The sequence below is a fragment of the Hylobates moloch genome, unplaced genomic scaffold (assembly GCF_009828535.3).
Source record: "Hylobates moloch isolate HMO894 unplaced genomic scaffold, HMol_V3 SCAFFOLD_3, whole genome shotgun sequence".
Taxonomy (NCBI): domain Eukaryota; kingdom Metazoa; phylum Chordata; class Mammalia; order Primates; family Hylobatidae; genus Hylobates; species Hylobates moloch.
This window is the reverse complement of record NW_026652278.1, coordinates 54516761-54533189: the sequence shown is the minus strand read 5'-3', so window position 1 is coordinate 54533189 and position 16429 is coordinate 54516761. Positions and strand designations below refer to the sequence as shown.

Here is a 16429-nt window from a genome sequence, read left to right as displayed (position 1 = left end):
CCCCACCACCATTGCCACTGCTAACTTGACTGTGAGCTCCCTGAGGGCAGGAACTAGGAAGAGCACAGAATGTAGCCCCTGATAGGGACCAAATATTTGAATGATGAATGAATGTCGTCAGAAAACCAAGAATCCCATAAAGCTGCAGAGATGACCAGTTTATGAATCCTAGGAGTTACAGTGATCAAGTCTAGGACATCTCATTAGCTGTGAGGGATCAGGCTGGTTCTAAGGTCAGGGTAGGTATATTTCAGGGCTCAGGCATGGTAGTTACAGATACTAGTGCTATGAGGGAGTGAAGCAATGTGATCATAATCAGAAACTATTTGCCTTTTGCTTTCCTTCATGCTTTTTGCTGTTTGGAGCCTTCTGTAGTCTTAGCAATGTGTTGTAATTGGAGTGTTGGAGACCTGTGCAAGGCCTAACTCCTCAGTGGGGCAGGAGGAGAAATGCAAGGATTCCTAGAGAGGGGTAGCTAGATTTTGGTTAGCTGATTGTCAAAATACTCAAAGCAGTTATCTCATGTCTCATAACTGGTAAATCCTGCCTCCCTGCCTCCAATCTCAAGCTCATTAGAGAGAATACTAGGTTTTTATTAATCTCCCTCACTTCAGAGTCCCTGTGTCCTTTAACTCACATGCTAGAGAGGAGAAAAAACAAATACTAATGAAAACTCGCATGCCTCATGACTTTCTTTTTTACTCTTGTGTATACTCCATTGATTTTACACTTGAATACCACCCACCTCAGCTGTTACATTTTAACTGTGACTGTATTCACATTGACTTGCATGGGATACTTCTCAGTTCTACAGTAAATGTGGGTGGTTAGAATATATAATGGAAAGAACTCTGGATTTGGGTTTAGGAGATTGGGATTAGGAACTGGATGCTCTAGCGCAGTCATGTGATCTGATGTGGTCCTATTTTATACAATTTTGAATTAAGTATTGAATATAAAGTATTAAATCACTTTTAAGGCAAACAACTTGAATTAATCCAATTCCTCCCAAATCAATCAAGAACTGTATATCAAAGCTGTTTGGGCCTATTGAATTATAAGCTGTATTGATTTTATTGAAATATTTCCACATTAGCTGGTGAATGGAAATACCCAATATCCGCTGTCATGAGAATAGTCTTAAAATACACAAATGTCAGTCAGACTTTGCAAGATCTTCAGAAAGGCACCTCATATATAAAAGGCAATCTTTCTGGCCTCAGTAAGTCATCTGCCTTTTCTTCGCTTCATTTTTCTCACTGGGGAAAACTGGGGGACTAAAACCTACCTCCTAGTAAATGAGAAAATGTACATAGAAGGTGCCTAGTTTAGTACCTGCTACAGAGCAAGCGCTCAGTGAATGTTATTAGATTTGGAAAGTATATATAATATGATGGACAGCATAATTGAATGTCTGTTTTCTACTAGAAATTCTTACAACAAAGCAGTAAACTGGGTAATATATATTACAGCTTAAAAAAATAGAATCAGGCTGGGCACAGTTGCTCACGACTGTAATCCCAGCATTTTGGAAACCGAGGCAGGTGGATCAACCTGAGGTCAGGAGTTCGAGACCAGCCTGGCCAAACCTGGTGAAAACTCATCTCTACTGAAAATACAAAAATTAGCTGGGCATGGTGGTGGCACTTGTAATCCCACCTATTCGGGAGGCTGAGGCAGGAGAATCGCTTGAACCTGGGACGCAGAGGTTGCAGTGAGTTGAGATCCTATCATTGCGCTCCAGCCTGGGTGACAGAGCAAGATTCTGTCTCAAAAAAAAAAAAAAAAAATAGAATCAGAGGACATCCTACTTCATGGATATATGTGGATTTTGAGCCTATGCCTGCCTTTTTCCATGATTTATTTTATTTCTTTGTTGAAATAATGGGTAAGATGGCCAGAAATAAATTTTAAAAATAGATCTGAAGAAACTGTTCTCTTGGTTCCCTATTTCTTAAAGGGCCAGAAAATTTTAAATAATAGACACACATTTTTGAAAGGAAATTTAAATCAACTCGTACAGGACCCTCTTTACCCTAGTTATGACATGAATGTAATAGTCCAATAGTTTCTTTTATCAGGGTGCAAACATCTTTAAAATTCCCCAATTCAGAAGGACATCAAGTCACTTTCACAGATATGTGAAGGTTAAGAAAAAAGGGACTCTTGGGTGATGTAGGATAGGGTAGATTTACAACACTTTCTCTTGTTCACCTTAAGAGCTGAAAATATAAGATTTTCCAAATTATAGTGCTATCAGATATATTAATCATGTCTTAATTAGAGATTTTGGGAAGTACTCTCATAAATGCAAGGCATTGTTATTAACAATAGAGTGATTAAGCTACAGAACCATTTAATTTAAAATTTAATCCAGTAGTTGAAGAAAATAAAGTTTTATCAATTTGGGGATAGAGTGGACACAGAGAAAACCTCAAGTTTGAGAAGATGAACATTTGATGTTTTGATTGACCACATCTTGGAGGGAAGATATACAGGATGTGTACATCCTTGAGGCCCAAATGTACATTTCTGACTTTCAGACAGAGAAGATGGGCAAGATCTGGGATTAGAATGGAAAATTGTTTTGTTTTGTTTTTTTTCTTAGTGGCCATGGATTTGTACAAATGGAGGAACTTGGAAGGGCCTGAAGCAGTGGCCATGCCATTTGATCAAAACTAGATGATCTCAAGTCCCTCAGCTGAACTCACTAAAATTGCAATGAGAACAAAGTATCATATTTCACCATTCTGGTTTAGGGCAGCTAATTTTTCCCTAACTAAGTTTGAGTTTTGAGCCTCTTGAGTTAATAGCTTTCCTTTTGTTATCATGCACACTCTCCTAGCCTCTGCACCTGGATGAGATAAATAGCCTAAATTATGTTTGCTTCATGGACAGCTTTCTTATGAACTATCTCAGAACGTAGTCAATTTGATGGTCCTTGCATTTGGCAGAGAACCAACAAATCACCCCACTGAGTTGGACTTGGGACATACTAGGGGTGAGGTGGAGGGTAGATGAAGATGGCTGGGAACAGGAAAAGATGTGGGATGCCTTTTCTTCCAGGTGCCAGTCTGGGCTACGCTTGGCCAGGTAGCAGGAAGACCAAGCATGGAGCAGAGGATTTTGGCTTCTTCCCTCATTCCCCTTGGTCAGTTTGGATCTGACCATTTGACAGACACATTAACACAGAAGTTAAAAGTTAGAATCTGCTCTCTTATCATTTAGTCTGTGTCAAACGGTAGATTTTAAAGTTCTTTGGGGGCAAGAATGTCTTATTCACTTCTCTATAACCCTCTCAACTATAAAAATGCTTGGTATATAGTAGTGTTTTTTTTTAGGTAAAAATATATCTTATTTATTTCAGAATACATACCCTACTTTAATGTTCTAGAATTTTTGAGCTGAATGTTACAGCCAATTCTAAACAGAGTGATGAAGCCTAAATGGGCAAAGGTAATCAAATGTGTTATTTATTTCCTTTCTTGATGTTGTCACCTTTTTTTTTGTGGGGAGTGGGGGATGGGGACAAAATGTTAACTCTCAATCTTTTACAAATATGTTATTTACTCTAAGGACTTTCTTTGGCAGCCCTAGTTAACCTTCACCAGGTGGTGGAGTCCAACTGGAGCAGAGAAACGGGCTCACCAAGGAAGTAAGCCTTGGCCTCTCATGCATCTGGCCAAATCTCTTATAGAGGCAGATACATTTGATTGAGTACTACTATTCTTGTTTTGTACTCTTTCCTTTATAACTTTATGAATAAATGACAGCTGGCAGCACAAGACCTTTGAAAGCTACTGTTCTATTAATTCAGTAAGATGATATCCCCATTTCCTCTGTCTTCTTTCTTTAAGAGAAAACATGAAATTATTTTTTAAAGCTGGTCAACTAAGGCTTGGGTTTTCCTCCCCTATTCCCTGTGAGGTACTTGTATTGGGACGTCTTGTGTCGTTACATGCCAGGCTGTCCTGGGAATGCTCTGTCGTTCCTTAATGCCAATGCACACATCTGTTCAAAATTTCACCTTTCTCATTTTTGAACGTTTCTTAAAATTGATGGATGCATTTAATGTGGCATTATTTTTTTCCTAAAAGACTGTTATGTAATCAAACCAATGATGGTTTATAATTGATGGTATCTTAGAACAGAGGAAAGATAATGTGTTTTAGTTATCTATTGTTGCATAACAAATAACCACAAAACTTAAAATAGTAATAATCATATATTATCTTTCATGGTTTCTGTGGGTCAGGAACTCACCTAGGGCACACTAGGGAGGTCTGTGTCTGCTTCAGGCTGTCTGGGGTATCAGCTAGAAGACTTAAAGCCTAGAAATTAGAAGCATCTGAAGGCTCATTGATTCCCATGTGAGCTTTGCTGGGGTTATTCGCCCACAGGTGGTCATTCCATGAGGAGATAATGGAGTGGAAGGAACTAAACTAAAAATCTTTATTCCTTTTCTTATGAGTGAAATATTTTCCAACATCATAAGGATCTCTGGAAGGAAGAATAAATTCGGCATTTTCTAAGAAAGGCTGTACTTGGGTTTCTGATCTGAGGGGGGCTTGTAGATCAGAACTTTCACTGTCTAACTTTTGGCATTGGGAAGGGCAGCCTGTCATGACAATCACATATACATATCACCTCAGAGCCTGTTCCATTCATCAGTATTCAGGATGATTTGTACCAGACTCCTTACTTAGTCTTCCCCAATTCTCCCTACCATCTTGAGGTTTGAAATTCTTGGTGGGGAAAAGAAACATAGGTGACAAGTGCCACTCTTTTCCCCATTTGAATCAGGGACTTGATAGTCAGCTGTGTCCAAATACTCCTTATCTTCCCATTTTAGAGAAGAGTTCTTCTCTTGCAGTCCTTTGAGATCTCCATTCTAAGCATATTAAGGAGGCACTTTCTCTAAAGTTCTTGTTATTCATATCTAAGATACATCCTACGTCCAAGGGAATCCAACAGTGTTTGGCCTCTCTAACCCTTCTCAACTTTTGAAGATTCAAAGAGTTAGATAAAATACTATTTTCGAAAAATAAATCAAACACTGCTCTTTCCTAAAAGGATAAAGTTTTAATAAAATGTGCATTTTTGGTTTAAACCTTTTAGAGTTCGGAGGGGCCATTTCTTAATGCCTACATCTATTGAGGCTTCTAAATGTAATGTTTAAAATAATATTGCTATTAGTATAGAAATGTGAAATAAGCATTGCACCACAAAAATAGGTTCTCTTTTGCTGAACTCATTTGGGTTAATTCTGCAAGGATTACCTGAGCACTAGGTTCAGAATATTGAGCTTTAAGAAAATTTTTATAAAAGCAATATTGTTATCAGTAGTAGTCCATATCTGCTGTGTGCCTCCAATTGGCAGGCATTTGTGGAATTGATGGTATTATCTTCATTTTACAGAAAAGGAAACTGAGCCCAGATAACTTACGTAATTTGGCCAAGATCATACACTGAGCAAGTAGCAAGCAGAACTCTGTCTCACATGAAAACCATTGTGTGGGAGAATTTGACCAGTATTTGGGTAGTTGTAGAATTTTTCTCAAGCAACTACTAAGTCTCAGGGACTAGTACATACTAATGGAAACTTTTCATGTGGAGTGTCTTCTTATCTGAAGCTGGAGGCTTCAAAGAACTAAAGAGAGGATCTTGATAGGGCTAATTCTTTCCTTTCCCACAGCTCTGCCCAGCTGTTCCCATTTTACCCCTTTCATATGAAGGCATTCATATGATTTTGTTGTAGAGGCTTGTAATGATGATTTCTTGGCAAAAAGCCTCACCATGTTGTTCTAGTGTGCTGGAAACATGATTTCTAAGACACCTGACACATTGACACTTGTACTGACTTCAACCCACATCCTTAATAGAGGAGCTGGGTCTCTATTGTGACCATAATATGTTGCAGCAGAAGACCCAAATTCACTGCATTGCTTGAATAATTTGCCTGTATGATGATACCTACCTGGAGCTACTGAATTTCTCGCAGATTTTTGTTTTAGTATCTCATTTATTAGGTTAAAGAAGGGCTGTTTTATTCTAAAGAAAGTTTTTCAGTTAGAGGTTTGACATGGCTCAAAGATGATAGTAGTGGAACTATTGGATATATATAAATCTTTCATTTTTGCTATGTATGCATGTCTTTGTATTGAATCCAGATTAGTTTTAGTTTTGGTGTGTTTATTCTGTAGAGTGTTTAGCCCTCTGGAGTTTTTCTAAGTTAATGAGCAATTGCCTCATGGATAACCCACACTGTGGCTTCTTTAGATGCAATGTAGCCAATGGCAATAGTGTGTGTGTATGAGGGGGTGGTGGCAGGATGAGGGGAGAGATATCAAGGACTCTTGAGATCTGGAATTTATAAAAATGATTTGTTCTTTAGTTTTCAGATGAACTTAAATTTTTCTCTTATTATAGAAATAATGTTTATTGTAGAAAACTTAGAAAATATATGTGGGCTCCCCAAAATAAATAAATATGAGGTCCCAGAGTTAGTCACAGTTAAGATTTTGGTTCAACTTATTCCGATCTCATGTGTGTGGGGTGTGTGTGTGTGTGTGTGTATGTGTGAACATTCATACATATGTTTATTCTTGCATAAATAAGCCTATATTATAAATATTCTTCTATGAATGATCTTTTCAGATGTATTTATTCATTCAATATTCTTCCATGACATCATTTTTAATGTCTGTAAAATTCTTATTGTGTGGCTATACCATATCTTTTGGACATTAGATTTATTATTATTATTTTTGTCTTTATTCTGTAATCTTGCAGCAACTGACTCATAGAAGCTTTTAAAATTTTGGACCACTGAATTAGCTCCCTTCCCACACTACAATCAGCAGAATGTGTTATGCATTGCTGCTTCCCTGCCCCGAGACCCACTTCCAGCATCATAATGCTATAGAACTGATTGGTGTTGACAGCTCATCTACTTTTGCCGTTTCTTCTTGCAGGAGACAGAGCATGTGGTATCCAGCCAGTCAGAGTGTCAGGTGAGAGCAGGAACACCAGCTCATGAGAGTCCACAAAACAATGCCTTCAAGTGCCAAGAAACAGTGCGACTTCAACCAAGGTGGGCCCTTTGTTGTCAGAAGCTATTCTGTGCTTGTGGTTCCTTTCTCAGAAATGCCAACTGTGTGCTTGCCACCCCCACACAAGAGGCAAGGCTTTCTGACTTTTGTTGGCATTCCTTATAGTCAGAAAATCTGCTTAAAGGGGCCTAGAAGGGGAATCGCTGAGTGAGTTTAAGATAAATGTAAATGACCTACTTTCTCTGCCTCTCATTTGAAAATAATCTACCTTAAGGCTCAGGGGGGAGTAGAGACAGGTCCTGCCCTTGGAGAGGAATGCTGATTTCATCCATTCTTGTTCTTTATTCTACGCTGGAGGGAATTAGATTTTCCTTTGTGATAGTGATAAATTTGTGATGACCATGTAGGCACCATACCAACTGATTTTTACATAGTCTCTCATTTAGCCTTCTCTACTTTCTCATAAAGCTGTGTACTCATAGTCTGAAAGATATTAAGGCACTTGCCTGATGTTGCACAAGTGAAAAGGACTGAGCCAGAATTTGAACCCACAAATGTCTGACTGCAGCATGGCAGGTGCAGATTCTGTGCTGACCCAAGTGTCTTCCAGTGACCTTAGCCCTGACATAGCCCCAGGATGGCCTCTCTAGCCTGCTAGACCTGCTGGAGACAGCCCTGGATCCAGGGCAAGGGTGTGGGTGGAAAGCAGCCTGCAGAAAGGTTGGCATGACATTCAGATGGGAGCCCGGCATTGCAGCTGTCTATGGAAAGTCTCTTCTGGAAATAAACAGAAGAAAGAATTCAACCACTAGTTGTGTCAGCTGTCTTTGTAGGATCTTGTGTACAGTGTAATCATAGCCCTCACTCAGTGGAAAGGGAGGGCTGTGCTTCTGAGCCTGACCTTCAGAATTGTTTTTCTAAGGCAGCACAGTCTAAATCAATAACTACAGAGAAAATTGGCTGTGCTATGCAGTTGTACTTTTAAATATCCAATATACTAAATTTAGAATAATAGAGCCTCAAAAGGCTGGAGGGAACCTCAAAGGTAAGGTGCTTCCCTATCCAGGTGGATTCATGGGCACCTTTTATAACCCTCTTCACAAGCTGACTTCTTTTATGTGTTTACTCTTACCTGACCTCGGGTAATACCTGTTGGATTCAGCCTTGTAATTTCTCCAGTAATCAGGACATTCTCCCTCCTCTTTGAGGTATTATTGTAAGAAAGCTATTTTTGGTTACTGGAATCAATTTAGTCAGTGACCCACCAGCCTGATGACTGTCTCTCTCAGCAAGAAGAAAGTCAACTATTATTCCCATGCATATTTCAAAATAATATAAAAGCAAAACAAAACAAATAAAAACCAAAGCAAAATCATTCATGCTTGTGTATGGAATGAATGGTGGTCCTGTAGGGGTATATATTTAACAGAGACCAACAGGGGAAAATGGTGTTAGCAATTAACCTTCTCAAAGATGCTTGATGTTCAGTAAACTTAAAACCATTGTGTATCCCATTTTGTATTTCTCTTCCTCTGCCCCTTAGCAAACCTTCATAGGATCCTAAATACCTTGTTGTCTTTTTCTCCTCCCCATCTCCCATCTTTCATGTCCCACTTTCACAGAATTGAGCTTTCTCACCTAGCAACACTCCAGACTGTTCTGTGCACCGCTGTCAGCAATCGCAGGATCTGGTGCTAAGTCACATATCAGGAGAGCTGTGAGGGCAGTTATGTCTAGTACTCTTAGTTAAGTAAACTTTAAACTACAATTATTTATCACAACCATGGTGACATCACCAAGGGACATTCAAATGGAAATTTTAAAAAATCCATCTCAAAATATTACAGGGATTGTGAAATTTGATGAACTGGTGAAATGAGATCCGAGGCTAAAAACAACTTTGAATCAGGTAGCTCACATTCCTGATAACCTTCCTCTTCTGTTTTAAGCAGGCATCTGGCCAGGTTTGGACATATCATGCCAAACAGAATCTTGATAGAGAGATGATACTGTAATTGGACACTCCAGACCTAGGTCTGGTTCAGAGTGAAGGAATAAGCCAGGCTAAGTCTCAGCAGGTGTAAAATGCCACCTTCTTTGGGGCAGTGAGTTGGGGAGAATGCTGTTAACATAATGAACACTGTAAGAAAAGGAAGAAAGATCTCTCTGTAGCAAGAGGCCACCTTACTCCTTGGGGTCACACATTATTTGGGTGAGACTCGAAGGAGTAGTCAGTCTTCAGAAAATGAATCCATCTTTGCAGAGGTGAGATTTTGGAGTGGATTGAGGTCATGAGGTGGGCATTGGTCTTTTCATGAATGCCAAATACTTTCATACCTACAGCTCTCAGAGTTCTCATGTTGTATATTGGGTTCTTTTGAGCACAAGGAGCCTTTATGTATTTATGAGGATGAGATTCAGGAAGGTCTATGAATCTGTTTGCCCAAGTTTCTGTGTATATATACTATATACTCTATTATTGCTACTGTAATAACTGACCACAAACTTGTGGCTTTAAACACAAATTTATTATCTCGTAGTTCTGTAGGATAGAAGTCCAACATATGTCTCCCTGGGCCAAAAAAAAAAAAAAAAGGGTGTTGGCAGGGCTCCGTTCCTTTCTAGAGGCTCTAGGGAAGAATCTATCCATTTCCATGCCTTTTCCAGTTTCCAGAGGCTGCCCACATTCCATGGCTTATGGTCCCTTTCTCCATTTTCAAGCCACCAACATTGCATCTCTCTGATCATTCTTCCATAGTCACATCCCCTCTGATCATGGCTGGGAAACATTTTTTGATTTTAAGGATTCATGTAAATAGATTGGGCTCACTCAGATAATTTCCCTATCTTGAGGTGCTTAATTACATTTTCACAGTCCTTTTTGTCACATAAGGTAAGGTGGCAGAGGATCAACAATGATGAAGACATGGACATCTTTGGGGAGCTATTATTCTGTCCACTACATGTATGTTTATTTTTTTCTAGTGAAAATCTCTAAAACATTGATCAGACTCTCATATGGCACATATAACCCCAGAAAATATTTAGAACCCCTGTCCTAATGTCTCTATGGAAGACCTCCAAGTTTGAAAACACATGACTCCAGAGAAGGTTCAGAACTGTTAAATCAAGGTTAGCCTGAAGCTGCCTCATTACATATTTTAAGTTCAGCCTAAAGGTTTCTCTGTACATTGTGAATTATAACCTAAATGGAGTTGTATACAGACTGTAGCCTACTCTTGCACCAATCGCCAAGTTGTGGCCAAAGGTGGCCAGCTGTTCAAACCATGTTCAAATAAGGCAAACACCGAGCTGTAATGAATCCGGCTGTTTCTGCACCTCACTTCTCTTTTCTGTATGTCACTTTCTTTCCTTTTTCTGTCCATAACTCTTTTTCCACCATGTGGCTGCACCGGAGTCTCTGAGCCTACTCTGGCTGGGAAGGCTGCCCAATTCATGAATTGTTCTTTGCTCAATTAAACCCTTTTAAATTTAATTCAGCTAAAGTTTTTCTTTTAACAGAACCCTTGTCCTAATGTCTTTCTACTTCCAAGCTGGCTTGCTCTTCTGATTTCCTTTAACAGAGCCAACCTCAGATACAGTTAAAGCCACTTCCATCTTCTTTCACTACACCCTTCCTCCCATTTGCCATGCCCCGCCCTTCCCTATATTATATTCCTTGGCCTTACAGTGCCACACATTAGAGGACTCAAATTTGGTGTCCTACAGGTGTATCTGGTGTGGAGACATATTTGGCTTGTACAAAGTTAAACTATTTTGAATCAACATTTTAAAATCAAGAGTTTTTACAGATTTTTGGCTTTCTTTGGAAGAATCTAAAGGAGGGATAACCCAGGGCCTACATTCCTCCAAGGCAACAACTAGCTGGAGCTGAGAAGTAGATTTCAATTTTTTTCACAATTCCTACCCAGCTCTCCTCATTTATTTATGCTCTTTGCTGTGCTTCTATAGGCATTTGATATATAATGTCTGTTTCAATCCTTTTCTTCCTGGCAACTGCTGCTCCTGGGGACTCTGTAGCTCCCTGGAGCTAAGTCCTCCTGGATGAAAATGTCTTATCATATGGTGATGACTGATACTGTCTTAATGCCATCTTTTCCCCAGATGACATGTTTTCATTTTAATATGGACTTCCAGTGCATGGGCGGAAGGGCTGGGTTATTATACTACTCTGGCGTACTCCTCAATACCTGGTATTTTCAAAGCATGTAAAATTAAAGAACTGCAGTTAGTTAGAGCTGGAAGAAACCTTAGTAATCATTTAATACAACTCTCATTTTCTTCTCTGACACCCAGTGAGGCTGTGATTTGCTCCAGTTCTCTCTCCCCTTGATATTAGAACCAAGATTAGTACCATCAATCTGTATTGAGTTGCCACTTAATGAATATGCATTAGTTTGACTGATTTTTAGAGCTAAAGCCAGTGCCAATCCTGTAAACCCTCAGATATGACAAAGGGAAAATTATGAATGTAAGAGAATATGAATGCAGTTGGGGAATTCTTACTAAGCTAAGTAAATTTACTTTTGAGAATGATTAACTCACTTATATTTAAAATATTGTATTAAAATTTATGACAGCATTAAACCTTTAATGTTGTTAAAGACCTTGTCTGTATAAACAGGAGCTATTCTATAGCATTGTCTTACTGTTAATTAGGTTGGTGGTTACATTGTAAGTTCCAGTTCATTGGCCTCTTCATCTGGATTCCCATGTTACAGGAGGTTGAAGATCCTTAGCAAGGATAATGGCCTTGGATGGCCTCCACTATTTCTTAACATTCCAGATGAAAGAGAAAGCTGTGGGCTTTGTTGCTTTATAGAAAGAGGAAGTTTCGTTGGCAGCAACTTTTCTATGGGGGATAAATCCTTTCATCTTTTGTTTTGGAGATAGACAATTGTGTGTGTGTGTGTGTGTGTGTGTGTGTGTGTTTGAATAGCTAATTGTTTCTTACTTAAATGTTTTTCGTAGAAGTAAGCAGAGTCTTAATGAGTTCTGCTAAACAGAGACAGAATGAGTAAGAGAATGAGCACTGAGATTTTTAATATTAGTAATACAAAAGACATATCTCCCTTCTTGGACTGTACCTGATCTCTGCATATTTCTAGGATGTTCTTCTCCTTCCTCATTAGTGTGCTCCTAGGGTTTTGTTTTGTTTCTTTTTATAAGGGGAGCTGGGATGAGGTAGAGATAAAAAACAGCTTGCCTTCACAGTGCTTTGAGACTCCCTGGTATACGGTTGGATAATGAGTGGGTATTGACCTAGTTCACGTTGAGTATCCCACATAGAAAGGGAGCCAGATAGGAGGGCTCTCCTTCCCTGCACACGCCCACTGCCTCCCTCCATGGGCACAGAAACAACCTGGTGGAAGGAAAGAACATTCAAACGAAGAGATCCAGGGTCTTAGCTCACATCTGTCAGGTGACCATGGTCATTTCACTCAAATTCCTGGGCCCCCTCCTCTAACATAAGGAATTTGGGTCAAATGATTTCTAGAGCTTCTTCTGGCTCTAACATTGAAAATGCTCAACGCTCTAGATATTTAAAAGATTAGACATGGGAAGCCTATAGCTTAAGAATACGAGCTCCAGAAGATACAGATACAAATAATTCCCCCTCTCCTGCTGTAGAGCACAAAAATCCCACACCCAGTCTGTAAACTGCTGATTGAAAACAGAGCCCACACTTGATTATTTTGGAAACGAAATCCTCCTTTTTTGTTGTTTTTTAAAGGAGACTACCCTTGGTCACTTGATAAGTTGTTAGCACTTTCACTAGTAATTTGGCATAAGGATAAAAGGGAAACTTAGAGACATTCTCTCATTCAAAATGCTACTACTACCACTACTAATAATAATAAAATAAGTGAAACATTGGAAAATATAGAGAATCCCAAGGATGTAAAAATGACTTGTTATCTTACCTCCCAGATATAACCACTATTACCATTGTAATGCACATTCTTATATTGTTGCTATTGTTTTAATGTTGTTATAAAGAGAAATTGTGTATGAAAGGGGCTCCTGGATGCATTGGGCTTTAAATCTGCTAGAAGCACTATTTACTTTAAGCACGTCTTAGAGTAGAAAGCTAGACAAGAATGCATTATGATTATACAATAATCATGTATACCAGTGTACTTTTCTACATAAGACCAGTAAGATGAGTAATAGAGTAGTAGGTTAATTATCACAAAGTTGGTGAGTTCATTTATGGCTAAATTGAACAAATTTAATTTTCCATAACAAATATTCTAACATACAATTTCTATAAGAAACATGTTTTGCAAGCTTTGGTATCATTATAGCCCTTTGTTAGAAATGATATTTCTAGGAGACCAAACAGGAAACTTTGTCCTTAACATCTGAACATTTTGGAAAGTTTCTTGGCTTAACATAAAATAGATTTAAGAGAAATTTCAATAATGATTATAGGAGACAGAGAATGTATAAATTTAAACCTAATTTAGAACTTTGACCAGCTGGTTAAGTGTTCAGTGTGCCTGAGGCCACTAGAACAGGGCTAATTTTTAACTTACTCTTCATCTTCCCGTTGAAGTCATGGCTACTCCCATATTTTTGTTAGAGTTATTTGTCAATAAGGTTATTCCTTTTCAAGATTTAGATTAAATACTACACACACACACACATACGTTATGTATAGTGACATACACATACACACAGAGCTCCTACTTAACCCTCCATATGTATTTTTTTCTTAGATTATTAATGCTAGATTAAAACATTTTTGGGATTAGATAGATATATACATACATATACATATATATAAATTTGTCTCTAAGAATATATTATACATAATTACATTGCTTTATGTTACATTATATTATACATTGCTGTATATTACATTGTTATACATAATTATATTACATTGCTATGTAAGTTGTTTGTCCTGCTTAATATTATATTTTCCGTATCATAAAATACACTATAACATATGTAATGGCTGTAAAATACAGTCTTGTATCACATAATAACATTTCAGTTAACAATGGACATGTATGATGGTGGTCCTATAAGATTAAAATACCATATTTTTACTGTATCTTTGTATGTTTAGATATGCAAATACCACTGTATTACAGTTGCCTACAGTATTCAGTACAGTAACATGCTGTAGAGGTTTGCAGCCTAGAAACATTAGGCTATACCATATAGCCTAGGTGTGTAGTGGACTATACCATCTAGGTTTCTGTAAGTACACTCTGTGATGTTTGCTCAACAGTGAAATAGCCTAAGGATGCATTTCTCAAAATATATCCCCGTCACTAAGGGATACATGACTCTATTTCCTTTTATGGATATACCATCATTTATTTAATGAAATCTAAAGTATTTGATATTGCAGTTACTTACAGGATTTATATTTGTATTTATTGCTATGGTAAACTTCTTAAAAACAATATCTTTTTGTGCATCCATTATAGTTTTCTTGGTTTGTGCTTAAAAGTCAAAGTTGTCTAGGCATTGGATTTGGAGCAGCTAACTGAAATGAAACTTAAGATATAAATTTTTAGCCAGGCACACTGAGATTACAGCTCACGCCTGTAATCTCAGCACTTTGGGAGGCTGAGGCGGGCAGATCACTTGAGGTCAGGAGTTTGAGACCAGCCTGGCCAACATGGTGAAACCCCATCTGTACTAAAAATAAAATACAAAATAAAATACAAAAATTAGCTGGGCGTGGTGGCACACACCTGTAATCCCAGCTACTTGGGAGGCTGAGGCATAAGAATTGCTTGAACCTGGGAGGCAGAGGTTGCAGTGAGCTGAGATCATCAGCCTAGATGACAGAGCGAGACTTTGTTTCAAAAAAAAAAAAAAAAGAGATGTCCAATTTTCAGTTATCCGATCACGGAAGAAGATAGGAATATAACAGACAACTAGTAACTTTGAGAGAACTAGATAAAAGTCATGTGGCTGGATTTCTGTATGTGTTGGAATCATAGGATGGTGGCTCTGGGTGGAATGTTGGAGACAATCCAGTTTAATCTCTTCCCCTTCTTTGTGTATTCACTAGATATTTCTGTTTCATCCACTAGCCTTCATGGTGTTCTAGTTCACATTGCTAAGGGCAAAGTGCTTCTGGCTCTAACATTCCCAGAGGACGTTTGAAAGTCATGTGGGGGATGGAAAAATTCTTTGTTGTGTGGGATGCCTCATTCATGTCAGGGACTCTGACACCTTTGGCTCTAGCCCACAGAATGCCAGTAGACAACTCCAGCTTCTATAATAATCACAAATAGCCCCCAGATTTTCTACATGTCCCCTAGGGGACATACCATCACCCTGTAAAAACACAAAAACAAAAACAAAAAAACCCACTAAATTTCATGATAAATACCTTATCTAAAACCATGTTTTATGTGACTCTTTATTAACATGGGGACATGATCTATTTATAAGTGGATAAAAGCAGTTGCATAACAGTATCACAAGATGTTCCTATTTTTGCTTAATATATAATTATTTACAGAAACATATACTAGCAAGAGATAAATCCATATTTTAATGGTAGTAATTTTGGGGGGAGACAAATTACAGGTGATTAAAAAAATATTTTTTGTGCTTTTACTTTCCAAGTTTCCCTGCTAGCGATCCCCTATTAAGCTTGTAATTGGCAGAAAGTGATAAGTTTATATTATTTGCAAGACAAATAATAGTACCTACTGTTTCTCTGGCTTTATTTATTTAGTAACAATTGAATCTTACTTTGGGACAGACATGACTATTAGGAGAACATTAGGAGAGAACAGATTTATTTTTTATTTCTGTTAACTGGGAAAACTTAAAATGAATTTTCAGTGACACTTGCGGCCTTTGTGGTTTAGGTCACTTGGGATCAGAAACCAAATACTACAGATGATTTTATAGGTTTAAATAATGTTTAAAACCATAATTTGTGTCATAGATGCCTCTTTTCTTCAGCATTTGCCTCAGTAGAAAGTCTCTTCTTATACTCTTGAGCAGCATGCCAAGCCTCTCAGAGGTCCAGTAGCACAGAATTCTCATTACGATCACTCTGATGACCCTGCAGATGCAGGGACAAGGGAAATATCAAGACCCCTTTAAGTGGGGGTGGGGTCCAAGGGGAGAAAGATTGAGAAGGGGTAGATGCAGGAATAAGCCAGCTGTCAAAGTCTTCTTAGTGCCTTAAGTTTAGCACCAACATAAGAAAACAGTTTTGGCCAAACCCAGACTATTGAATAAATCTAAAAACACATAATAGAGCCCCTGGGAAGGGCCTAGGAAATATCCAAGATACTGTAGTGTAAAGAGGAAAGGCCTTGGCAGTATGCAGACCTGGATGCTAGTTCCAGCTTTGCTGCTTCCTTGGA

General features: G+C 38.4%; 1 protein-coding gene across 10 annotated transcripts in view; it reads left to right on the top strand.

Annotated features, from left to right (window-relative positions):
- Window positions 1-16429, top strand: part of FAM13C (family with sequence similarity 13 member C) — a 117052-nt gene that overhangs the window by 32096 nt on the left and 68527 nt on the right. For 7 of the 10 annotated variants that reach the window (XM_032137827.2, XM_032137776.2, XM_032137767.2 and 4 more), the window contains one exon: window positions 6975-7093. In XM_032137827.2, coding sequence (XP_031993718.1) covers window positions 6975-7093 — 119 coding nt within the window. Of the gene's footprint in view, window positions 1-3369; window positions 3457-6974; window positions 7094-16429 lie in introns of those variants that run through there. The other 3 variants (XM_032137849.2, XM_032137819.2, XM_032137810.2) reach the window with 1 other exon arrangement.